General features: G+C 52.8%; 1 protein-coding gene and 1 long non-coding RNA gene across 2 annotated transcripts in view; both read left to right on the top strand.

Annotated features, from left to right (window-relative positions):
• Positions 1 to 394: 394 nt before the first annotated feature.
• The window catches only part of LOC129404265 (uncharacterized), a 30,964-nt gene continuing 18,795 nt past the window's right edge, over positions 395 to 12,563 (top strand). The window contains exon 1 of the long non-coding RNA XR_008629803.1: positions 395 to 484. This is a non-coding gene — a long non-coding RNA (uncharacterized LOC129404265). The remainder of the gene's footprint in view (positions 485 to 12,563) is intronic.
• MAS1 (MAS1 proto-oncogene, G protein-coupled receptor) lies at positions 8,881 to 11,299 on the top strand. Its single transcript, XM_004600770.2, has one exon. The coding sequence runs from the start codon at positions 8,881 to 8,883 to the stop codon at positions 9,853 to 9,855; it is 975 nt and encodes a 324-aa protein (XP_004600827.1). The 3' UTR covers positions 9,856 to 11,299.

A 12,563-nucleotide genomic window follows, 5' to 3' on the forward strand; every position in this document is an offset into this window, starting at 1 on the left:
TTTCTGTGCCCCTGCTCCTGCCCCCGGCCTCCCCCCTGGCCCCACGGCCCCTCAGTGGCACGAGCAGTAGGAAGGGGTGGAAGGGCAGGAGCCCTGGCCGCAATGTTTACTCGCTGCAGCTCTGACCACAGGACTGAGTAAACTGAGGCAGGCAGAGGGGCCAAGCGCTGGGGCTTCTGCCCTCTCCTGTGCCAAGATCTCCGGCATGCTCGTCCTGGGCCTGTGCTGTGGATCAGGGGTGCCAGCCCCCTCGAGCCCTCCCCGGGCTCTCCCCACCACCCTCAGCGGGGAGATCCGGGGGTGGGGGCGGCTCCTGGCGCTGTCGGGAGGGAAGCCGCGCGGGACCATCTGCTGTCTCTGCAGAGACTTCCTGCGGGCAGAGCAGAGCGGCTCCGTTCCCTGGAGAAGCGGGTGTGCAGCCCCGGGGAGCCCTGCCCCTGCCCCGCCGGCCGCCCTGACCCCGAGTTTCAGGGTCCAGCTAAGAGTAAGCACTGCCCCCGCCTGGCTCCCTTGTGTGGGGGCGTGTTGATGTGTGCGGGGGGGGCCGGTTGGGGTGGGGGGGACCCCCGGGCCTCCTGGCTCCTGCCTTCAGTTTGGAAACGTGCTGGGGGGTCCCGGGGGAGGGGAGGGGTGGCGCGGTGAGGGCGCTTCTGCGTGCGCCTGCTTTTCTCCTTGACTCCGGTTCCTGTGTCTGGCGTGGACGGGGTGGACGGGCCTCGTGGGAAGCGGGGGGGCTGGGAAACCGCCGGCGGGACGTGGGGCGTGGCCCTGCGCCGGGCCCTGGAGGTGACGCTGGGGGGCGTGGGGTCTGCGGCGCCCGTCTCCCGTTGCATGCTGAGCAGTGAAGGGTGTGGGGGGCCAGGGCAGGCTGGCCCAGACCCCCGCAGAGGCCCCCCGCGTCCCCCCAAGCCGAGCCGTCGTGCCCCCCTCTGGCAGGGCAGAGGCCACCAGCCTCCAGCCTCGGTGCCAGAGCGCCCTCCTCCTAGGCACCCCACGGCCCCCCCGAGACGGTTCTAACGGCCCCGCTGTGCGGCCGCATCCCTGGTCTCCCTGTGGATGGCAGTGTCAGCAGGCCCGGCCAAGCGGGGGCCGCAGCACAGATGTCCCTGGGCAGCGTTCCCGCTCCCCGCTCCCCTGCCATGGAGACCTCAGCTCTCCGCTGGGGCCTGTTTGCCCAGGGCACACGGCAGCCGGGAATGTGCCCCGGTCCCTGGCCCCGTGCCTGCCTGGGCCCCACCATCCTCAAGGTTGCCGAGGAACGGGAAAGGGGCTCCATGCACCCCCCTCAGCTCCCCCTCCCTCCCTCCCTCCTTCCTCCATCCCTCCCTCCCTTCCCTCCCTCTCTCCTTCCTTCCCCCTCTCTCCTTCCTTCCTTCCTTCCCTCCCTCCCTCCCTCCCTCCCGCCCTCCCTCCCTCCCGCCCTCCCGCCCTTCCTTCCTTCCTTCCTTCCTTCCTTCCTTCCTTCCTTCCTTCCTTCCTTCCTTCCTTCCTTCCTTCCTTCCTTCTTCTGGCTCAGACTCTCGGCCTCACTGTGCCATTCCCAAGAGACTCATCCAGGCCAAGAGCCTTCCATCCGCAGCTTTCTCTCTCCAGTCTTCTGGAAGGAGGCCAAATGCCAGCTGATGGGCAGACCCCAAGCTGCAGGAAGCTGGCCTTCTCAGGGTCATCAGCAAAGCAAGCTGCCCGGCTGCCCACCAGTGGTCACTCTCAGACAGCTCCTGTGCTCCCCCATTCTCCAGGGGGCAGCCCTGATGGTTGGTGGGCCTGGCGGGGCACGTGGTCAGGGCAGGGGCAGCGCCCAACCAGCTGGGCGCAGGTGAGGGGCCACTTACCCAGGCAGCAGACAGGGCGGGGAGCGGCAGGCAGAGATGTGGTCCCGGCAGCGGGCCAGCAAATAAGAGAGGCCCATGGACTGCAGAGCAAGTTGGTCCCCAATGAAGGGGGGTTCGGCTATAGACTGGAACAAGCGCATCAGAGCCAGTAGCCTGACATCATCCTGCATGGGACAGGCTGGCGAGGCCACCCAGTGTCTGTCTGTCCTTCTCCCGCCAGCTGACACACCGTTCTCCAGTTCTGTCCATGTTACAGAGAACTGCAGGGCTTCATCTTCCCTGTGGCTGTCTCGTGGTCCACTGTGGGGTGCCCATCTTCCTCGTCCACTCGTCTGCCACAGACGCCAGGGCTATCTGCAGTCCTGGCCACGTGCTCAGCGCTGCTATGGTCATGGGTGTGTGTCCAGCTTCCAGATGGCTGTTTTTGCATCTTGTGGGCCGATACTCAGCAGTGCTAGTGTCTGAGGAAGCGCCTTGCTGTTTCCCTTGGGGTCCGAGCTGACAGTGTCCCCACCAGCCATGCTCGAGAGTCCCTTCCTCCCCAAACCCCCAGCAAGTGTTGCTCCTCTTGTATCTGACTCTGTCACCACTGGTGTGAGATGACATCTCACCATCATCTTAACTTGAATTTCTAATAGTCACTGACAACGAGCACTTTGTCATATGGACGGGCCACCCATCTGTCTTCTTCAGGGAGGTGTCCATTTTCTCTCCCTGTTTCTTTTTTTTTAATTGAATGACTGTGAGATACCCACCACCCCCAACTCCACCCACCCCAGCCTACTTCTATGGCAGGCATCTCTCTTCTCTCTGTGTCTCTGTCTCTATCTCTCTCCCCTCCCCATCTCTCCCCTTTGGGGCATTGTGGTTTGCAATACAGATGCTGACATTGTTATCATGTATATCCCTTTATCTACCTTCAACACTCATTTTGGTCCAGAGTGATCATTTCCAACTCTGACTGTCATATGGGGTCTTCTCTAGGTTAATTACCTTTCACTTTGCACACACTTATACCAAGCTTCCAAACATTGACCCGTCCTCCTGGCTCCTGTCTTCTCTGCCTTGAGTAGTAGTCTCATATTACAGTTTTTATATCACACAAATGAGTGCAGTTATCCTATATTTCTCCCTCTCCTGACACGTTTCGCTCAGGATTCCATGTCCATCCATATATAGGAAAATTTCATGTCTCTGTTTTTCCTAACAGCTGCATAGTATTCCATTGTGTAGATGTGCCATAGTTTCTTTACCCAGTCATCTGTTCTCAGGCACTCAGGTTGTTTTCAGATTCTGGCTACTGTGAATAGTGCTACAATGAGCATAGAAGTGTAGATGGTGTTTCTGTGGTGTATTTTTGGGTCCTCAAGGTTTATTCCCAGAAGTAGCATTCCTGGGTCAAATGGGAGCTCAATTTCTAGGTTTTTGAAGAATGTCCAAAACAAGGTTTGTTTTCTTTATTGTTCTTCACAAAGGCTGGACTAGTCAGCGTTCCCATCAGCAATGAATAAGAGTCCCGTTCTCCCCGAATCTGCACTAGCACTGGTTGTTCTTGTTCACTCGGATGTGTGTCAGACTCTGTGTGTGTCTCTCTCTCCATTTTTTTAATGGATTATTTGATTTATTGACATTCATCTTTGTGAGTTTTTGCATCTATTGGATGTTAGCCCTTTATCCGATGTATTGGCCTTTCACACCTTTCACAGCCTTCCCAAAGCCCATCTCTGGAAACTTGTAGAAAAGTTCATCTCTTATAATCAGAGGGTCTGTGCTGGTCGCTGCTGGCCAGGTAAAGACCATGATAAGATATCCCTATGGTTCTCTTTGTTTTTTGGAGGGGAGGAATCATATCTGGTGTTGCTCAGGGATTACTCCTGGCTCCGCATTCAGGAATCACTCCTGGTGGTGCTCAGGGGACCATACGGGATGCCGGGGATAGAACCTGTGTTGGCCGCGTGCAAGGCAAACGCCCTCCCCTTGTCCTTTCACTCCAGCCCCTCCATGGTTCTCCTAGAGACAGGTACGCATGAACGGGCATCAGGTATATGACCTTGACCAAGAGCTGGTGTGGGCTGGGGAGCTGGGCCAGCCCGTTCAGGCTCCAGGCTGGTCTGTGCCGCTGTTCAGTGACCGAGAAGTCTCAGGCCCATTGAGAGCGAGCTAAACGGGGTGGGGGGGGGGAGAGGAGAGGGAGGGATGAGGCTGACCCCAGTTCAATCCCTCGTACTGCATATGAACCCTTGACCTCTGTCAAGAATGATCCCTAAGCACAGAGCCAGGAGTAAGGCGTGAGTGCAGTTGGGTGTGACTCCAAAACAAAAATAAAGATGAAAAATCCCGGGAGGGTTGCAGAGTCAGGAAGTTCCCCCAGCCCCTGGCCACCTTGGTGAGCTGAGAGCACTTCAGACCTCTGACAGTGAGGGCAGACTGTGGGTAAGACCGCAGGGCTTCTGCTTCAGTCTCCCTTAAAACACCCCAACCTGGAGCCAGAGCGATAGCACAGCGGGTAGGGCGTTTGCCTTGCACGCGGCCGACCCGGGTTCGATCCCCGGCATCCCATATGGTCCCCCAAGCACCGCCAGGAGTAATTCCTGAGTGCAAAGCCAGGAGTAACCCCTGAGCAGCGCTGGGTGTGACCCAAAAAGCAAAAAAAAAAAAAAAGCGCACCCCAACCTCCAGGGAAAGGGAGCTAGTCAAACACAGGACAGTGTGTTATATTTAGGAAGAAATCTTGCAACTTGATAAAAGAAGCACTGAACATGAAAACAATTGCCGCCTCAAGGAACACACAGCAGCATTGCCCCTTGGGGAAGGAGAGCTAAGCTCATTACCAGTCAGAAAATGCACATGAAAGCCAGGCTCCTTTTTAAATTCCCCTCTAAATTTGGAAAATTTTTTTAATGGAGCGATTGTGCGGGAGGGGAAGCTTTCATGTAGTGTTAATGTCAGTGTAGCTGGTACAGTTCGGAGGAAGACAGTTGGGTAAAATCTTAAAATTGTTTGTACTCTCATCTGGCAATCTGCTTTGAGAAATACATCCCAGGGAAATAAAGATGTGCACAAAATTCACATAGAGGAAAATTCAGTACAGAGCTTTGTTTTGTTTTTAAACAATCTTGAAAATTTAGAAGCAACAGGTGCTGTTCAATGTTAGGGAATCACTAATGATAAATTGTAGACCCTCCAAATAAAGTTATTTATAGTGACAGATTAAAGGTTTAGTGGGTGAGGGGATGGGATGAGCCTCAAGAGTGGAACATGCTTCTTACGTGCAGGAGGGCAGAATTCAATCTCTGGCACTGTGGGGGGAAAGACATCCTCAATGTTAGCTGAGACACTGCAAAAAGAGTCAAAGGAGGGCTGGAGCAATAGCACAGCGGGTAGGGCGTTTGCCTTGCACGCGGCCGACCCGGGTTCGATCCCCAGCATCCCATATGGTTCCCTGAGCACCGCCAGGAATAACTCCTGAGTGCAAAGCCAGGAGTAACCCCTGTGCATCGCCAGGTGAGACCCAAAAAGAAAAAAAAAATGTCAAAGGAAATAATGCATAATGTGACACCACATTAATTCTTTTAGCAAAATGTTATTGGCTTTCCATAAACTTGCAACATTATAGAAATCTTAGTTGGTTTTTTTTTTTTTGGTGGGGGGGCTGGGGGGCTGCACCATACTCACGGTGCTTGGGGCTTATTCCTGAATTTGTTCTCTGGGATCAGTCTTGTAGGGTTCAGGGACCATATAGGTGCCAGGAATTGAACCTGGGTCAACCACCTGTAAGGCAGAAGTCATACCCACTGCACTGTCTCTCCGGTCTTAAGATAGAGTTTTGCTGTATCTTAGGTGAATGCTTTGGTGAATTGGACGAATGCTTCTCAGAAAGGTTTGCTGTGTTTTAAATCTGGTTAATTTTGAGTAGTGATTTTATGTGAGACTTTTTCCACCACTGAATTTCCTTCATCATTTTCAATGGACACATACTGTCTTACAATTTTAAGAAAGGCAACAGCGGGGCTGGAGTAATAGCACAGCGGGTAGGGCGTTTGCCTTGCACACGGCCGACCCAAGTTCGATTCCCAGCATCCCACATGGTCCCCTGAGCACCGCCAGGAGTTATTTCTGAGTGCAGAGCCAGGAGTTAACCCCTGTGCATTGCCGGGTGTGACCCCCCCAAAAAAAAAGCAAAAAAAAGAAAAAGAAAGGCAACAGGACTAGAGTGATAGTACAGCAGGTAGAGCTCTTCTTTTGCGTGCCACTGCTCTGGGTTCGGTCCTGGGCATACCGCATATGTTCCCTCGAGCCCCACCAGGAGTGACCCCAGAGCGCAGAGCTAGGAGTGTGCCCTGAGCACCGCTGAGTGGGGTCCAAATTAAAAAAAAATTAAATTAAAAAGTTTTGGGTAAGGCACTTATCTTGTGCTCAGAAGACCTGGGTTTGATCCCTGGCACCACTTAGGGTTCCCTGAGTCCCACCAGGAATGATCCCTGAGCACCAAAGGGTATGTCCCCCCACAAAAATTGCTTCTGATTTGTGAAGATGAAGCAGAAAATAAACAAGCCCACCGACGTGAGCCCTTGCCCTAGTACAGAGTGCCGAGGGCCCGTATTCCAGGGCTGGCCTTCACCTTGGTTCTTGACACAGGGTCCAGGCACTGGGGTCTGGGAGGGGAGTGAGGAGAGCTTCGGGCCCATCTCTCCAACTCCCCTCCGAAGGCTGGAAAATGACCGGGTGGGGTTGCAGGGGCTTCTGGTCGCTGTTTTTTTTTTTTTTTTTTTTTGTGTGTGTGTGTGTGTTATTGTTGTTTTGCTTTTTGGGTCACACCCGGCGATGCACAGGGGTTATTCCTGGCTCTGCACTCAGGAATTACACCTGGCGGTGCTCGGGGGACCGTATGGCATGCTGGGAATCGAACCCAGGTTGACTGCGTGCAAGGCAACCGCCCTCCCCGCTGTGCTATTGCTCCAGGCCCTCCGGTTGCTGTTGTTTCTTGTTTTTGTTTCAGAGTCACACTGGGTGATGCTCAGAGGCTGTTCTTGACTCTGTGCTCAGGAGTGATCCCTGGGGTGTGCCCAGGGGACCAAATGTGGGGCCAGGATTTGAACTGGGGTCAGCCACATGGGAGACAAACACCTCACTTCCTGTTCTGTCTTCCCAGCCCCCAGTCATTCTTTTGGAAGCGGGAGCCTGGCTCAGCTTTTACTTTGAAGTTGGGGGCCCTGGATCCCTGCTTGGTGCCCCCCACGCCTCATTGCTCCTGCGCCCACCAACATTCTCTCTAACCGGGTGCCAATGTTCTGCTGCTCTTCCGCCCCGTTAAAAAAAAATGACAGCATGGATTTAATCATCAGATTCTAATGCCATTAGCCTGGTCCCTCAGACCAGGAAATGGAGGTGCAGAAAACAGGAGCATACTCCTGGTCCCATTCAGAATCCTGGCAGATGGAGCTCCTTGGTGCTAAGTGACAAGCCCATAATGATACAGATTTCAGTCCTAGTGGGAATCAAAAAAGCTCTTAAATCCATTTTCTCTCATGGCAAAACATCTAATTTTATTAGCATGACAGCATAGTTCAGGCTCTTACCCACAATTTCTAGACTTGAATTTCTAACTCAAGTTTCCACTATTCATACTCTTTTTTTTTTTTGTAATTTCAGAGAATATATTTTGTTAAATAGATGAATTCTGCTTTCGGGCTGAGTAATTTTTAACAAACAGGACACAAACAGAGGTACGTTAGTGGGTTCCTGCAAACTATTGTAAGGACATAGTTTACAAATCTTGACCAGGCAAAAGTTTAAAAGTATTGAGTGAAAATTAAAAAAAAAATTAGATATTAAGACTTTGTGACTCACGTAGTCATCCATAGTTGGGATTCAGGGATATGATGTTCCGAGACCGATCCCACCACCAGCATCAACTGCCACCAGTGTTCCCAGGTTCCCCCCAAACCCCAGACTGCCCCCGTGGAAGCCATATTTTTAAGTTTGGTCATTGCAACTTAGACCTCATGCTTGCAGTATTGTTGACTCTGTGGTTTATATGTGGTTTATATATGTACCTGTACACATCTGCCACAGGTGTCCATGTATCAGCCTGTATGGCATCTGCAGGCCATCACTGAGCCCCAGGCACTGGGCTCACCATTCCCTCCCGCCGGACTCTTCGCACTCTCCCTGCTGTTTCTTTTCTCCTTTTTTTTCTAAATTTCATTTTATTTTTAGAAATCTGTTCACAATAATTCATTACATTTAATATTCAAACACCAATCCCACCACCATTGCACCTTCTCACCACCATATTTCCAATGTATCCACCCCAAATCCCAAATCGTGCCCCCCAAAGCTTGCTCCATCAGTGGTGTAGAGCGTGAGAGGTCGCACGGCTGAGAATGTGACTGTGGTCATTTCAGAAGTCTAAAATTTAGAATACAATTATAGAGCAGATTCACTCATGGGCAAGGCCTACGTCCCTCTGTCCTGGGAGCTTTATTTCCGAGTCTCTGGATCATGGCTGTTGGTGAGATTATATGGCGCCAGGGCAGTTTGTGGGTGTGACAGCCAAGCTACTGGTAAACTTGGGAGATGGCGGGGGGGGGGGGGGTGTGCGGGGAGAGGCCCCAGTCCTGCTTCAAGCAAGCTTGGAGATTTCAGTCCCGGGTCCTGTATACCGGGGATTTTCTGCCGGTTCCCTCAGGGGTCAGGTTCATCTGAGCCTGTGGAAAGTGGCTGTGAGCGTGGCGGCAGTTGGGTTCTGGAGGCTTTTAGCCGCTGGGGCTCTCGCTCTCTGAGTTGCTGTGCGCACGCCCTCCTGAGCCTTCTCTCCATGCTGTGGAGCCATGATGCCGTCAGTGCTTGTCGTCTGGCTTACTTCACTCCAGGGGACCATCCCAGTTCCAGCCGAGTTGCATGATTCCAGTCTTCCTTGCAGCTGCATACTATTCCCTTATACATACACACCACACCGTCATGACCCAATTTTCATAATTTTTTTATCCCCGTATTTGCAGGAAGTCCCCCCCCCCCCCGCAGAGCCCCAGGCCGAGGCTGCCTCATGGAGGACGCAAATGTGACGTCATACCCTGGAGGGGAGCCCCTCAATGCTTCCAGCGGCAGGAATGGGTCCCAGGGCGGCCTCCACTGGGAAATCCCGATTGTGCACGGAGTGATCCTCGGCGTCTCCCCATTGGGATTTGTGGAAAACGGGGTCCTCCTCTGGTTCCTCTGCTTCCGGATGAGAAGGAACCCCTTCACGGTCTACATCACGCACCTGTCCGTTGTGGACATCTCCCTGCTCTTCTGCATCTTTGTTCTGTCGGTGGACTACATTTTGGATTTTGAGCTCACTCCCAGCTATTACTACACGACCATCACCTTGTCGGTCACTTTCCTTTTTGGTTACAACTCTGGCCTCTACCTGCTGACGGCCATCAGCGTGGAGAGGTGCCTTTCGGTCCTATACCCCATCTGGTATCGGTGCCATCGCCCCAAGCACCAGTCAGCCTGCGTCTGTGCCCTCCTGTGGGCACTCTCTTGCCTCGTGACTGTCACAGAGTACGCTGTGTGCATCACCCACTCACAGAGGGGCTTCTATGGGCACTGCCAAGCCGTGCTAATCTTCATTGTCATCCTCAACTTCTTGGTCTTCATGCCACTCATGTTGGTGTCCAGCCTCATCCTGGTGGTGAAGATCCGCAGGAACACACGGGCGCCCCACAGCTCCAAGCTCTACATCATCATCATTGTCTCCATCATCGTCTTCCTCATCTTCGCCTTGCCCCCAAGGCTTCTGTACCTGCTCAACTTCCGGGACTGGTCCACATTTGGGTATTTGCACCACATGTCCCTGCTCTTCTCCACCATCAACAGCAGCGCCAACCCTTTCATCTACTTCTTCGTGGGTAGCAGCAAGAAGAGGCGGTTCAAGGAGTCCTTGAAGGTGGTCCTGACCCGGGCTTTCAAGGACGAGACCCAGCCCCAGCGCCAGGTAGACAGAGGCCATGTGGCCATGATTGAGACCATCGTCTGAGCCTGAGGAAGGGAGCCAGGGGCTTGGATCAGGGACCCCAAGCACGCCAGACTGGTGCTGAGAGGAGCAGGGAGGTGCTCCTCACCCCAGGACCAGATACCTCATCCCACACGCATGTGACCTGAATCCCGCCATGGGCTTGTTGGTGTGCTGTGTGCCCAGACAGTGCTGCATGCCCGGACCCCTGGCTGGTTTCTGGACCAATCACAAAACCCTTCCTGTGCCTCACTGACTCTCCCAGCTTGCTTTCCCATGGACGAGCACACCGCCTCCTACAGAAAGGCTTCCGGATGTGTCCCAGGAGTGTGAGAAGGTGTGATGCAGTGCCAAGAACGAAGGTTTGGGATCACCTCCAGGACCACACGTGTGGAATTTCACATCCTCACTTTGACGGTGGCTGTGAGATACCCCCCACCCGTGTGTCCGGAGTGGACACAGAAGCCCTTGGCATGTGTCAATGCTGAATAAATGTCTCTTGCCACTCCCTGACGTGAAACATGAGCTACCTGGTTCTGGTTTGAAGCATTTCCCGGTGCGGGTACATGCATGGCTCCCGTGGGTCCTCTGTCTTGAAGGTTGGTTGGTGGTGACGAGGCAGAGGCATGGAAAGATCCCTGAAGAGTGACTCCTGCAGCTCCTCCCCCCCCACACACACCAGTCTCAGAGTGCTCTGTGGTAGTTAAATCCATTTGGGACCCCTTTTGCTTGGTAGAGAATTAGGAGTGGTCCCCAGGCTGCAGTCCTGCTGAGGAACTGCTCCTTGGAAATGCCGTTCCTTCGCATTCTGGGGTCAGGACGTGTTATTCTATCCTACAAATCTCTCTTCTCTGGATTCCAGGGGATTTTTCTGGAGTTTCTGAGACCAGGAGTGAAATGTTCATACCTGAAGATTCTTGTTAGATTTTCAGGATAAATTCTCACATATGGCTTCTGAGTACAGCACAAATAAACTCTACTTGCTAATAAGCTTAAAATAAAAAAAGCCCAGAACGTTCCTAATACTGGGTTGATTAGCACTTGCAAGCTCTGTGTATCTCTGTCGGAAACCAGGAACATAAGTCGATGTGAAGGTGTGGAATAAATATTTCAGGATTGTATTAATGCGAACGCCATGGTCATGCTGACTTCCTGATGTGTGCTTTTGATCTGAGCGTGCCCTTTAGACCTGGGCAGAAAGCTCCAAACAGTCCGAAACCCCATTAAACAAGAATGGAACAAGAAAAGATCATTAAAAGCCCTGCAGGCTCATTAGCTCCTTGGAGCCGCTTGGCAGTCTATGGGGAAAGCAGACAGTGAGCAGCCCTGGCACTCCCGCGGGCGGGGCTCAGCGGCCGGGCACCCCACCGCTCTGCAGAGGGAATGGCAGGGCGTCTGGGAACTTCGGAGGATTTCACCCCTCCCTAACCTCCCCCTTTATTCCTCTCCTCTCCTCTCCTCTCCTCTCCTCTCCTCTCCTCTCCTCTCCTCTCCTCTCCTCTCCTCTCCTCTCCTCTCCTCTCCTCTCCTCTCCTCTCCTCTCCTCTCCTCTCCTCTCCTCTCCTCTCCTCTCCTCTCCTCTCCTCTCCTCTCCTCTCCTCTCCTCTCCTCTCCTCTCCTCTCCTCTCCTCTCCTCTCCTCTCCTCTCCTTTTCTCTTCTTTTCTTTTCTTTTCTTTTCTTTTCTTTTCTTTTCTTTTCTTTTCTTTTCTTTTCTCTTTTCTTCTTTTCTTTTCTTTTCTTTTCTTTTCTTTTCCTTCCTTTCCTTTCCTTTCCTTTCCTTTCCTTTCCTTTCCTTTCCTTTCCTTTCCTTTTCTGTTTCCCCCCCGCATCTGCCCCCTTTAGGTTTTGGGCCACACCCAGCAGTACCGGGGAACTACTCCTGGCGGTGCTTGGGAGACCATATGTGATGCTGGGAATTGAACCCCGGTCAGACACATGCCAGGCAAACGCCCTCCCGCTGTCCTATTGCCCTGGTTCCTTCATTTCTGTAAACCAGCAACCAGGGCATGTTGCAGCTGAGTTTTGGTTTGGGAGGGCGGACACACACCCGGGAGAGGGTCACCGGCTTGTCACAGCAGCCGCAGGATCACTGGATGCCAGGAACTTTGACTTTGGTGTTTTGATATATTTTTCTGGAAGAACTTCATATGGCTGGAGCGATAGCACAGCGGGTAGGGCGTTTGCCTTGCACGCGGCCAACCCAGGTTCGATTCCCAGCATCCCATATGGTCCCCTGAGCACTGTCAGGGGTAATTCCTGAGTGCAGAGCCAGGAGTAAGCCCTGTGCCTCGCCAGGTATGACCCAAAAAGAAAAAAAAAAGAACTTCATTATTTTCCAAAATAGTCATCTCCCTGTCTATTCTCAGGATTTATATTTCATATGACACTTCAATTTTTCATTCATTGATTTTAATTACATTTTCCAAAACTGTGGATCAGAAGCCAGCTACGAAGGCACCCGGCCCCGCCCAGCCCAGTATTCGTGCTCTTTTCTCTCTGGTGAGTGGTGCTCACTGGGAAGTGTGCTCTTGTGGGCGCTCGTGTGTATTATGTCGTGTTGTTGGCACTGTATTAGGCTGACTGGATTGCATTGTGTTGTGCTCTATTGTTTTGTGTTGAATTGCCTCTTATAGCATCATGTTGTGTCACATGATGTTATGTTGTGTGGCATTGTGCTACATCATGCTGACTCTAAAGAAAAGCATTTATCTATCTGGAGGGAGAGGACACT

The sequence above is a fragment of the Sorex araneus genome, chromosome 4, assembly GCF_027595985.1.
Source record: "Sorex araneus isolate mSorAra2 chromosome 4, mSorAra2.pri, whole genome shotgun sequence".
Classification (NCBI taxonomy): Eukaryota; Metazoa; Chordata; class Mammalia; order Eulipotyphla; family Soricidae; genus Sorex; species Sorex araneus.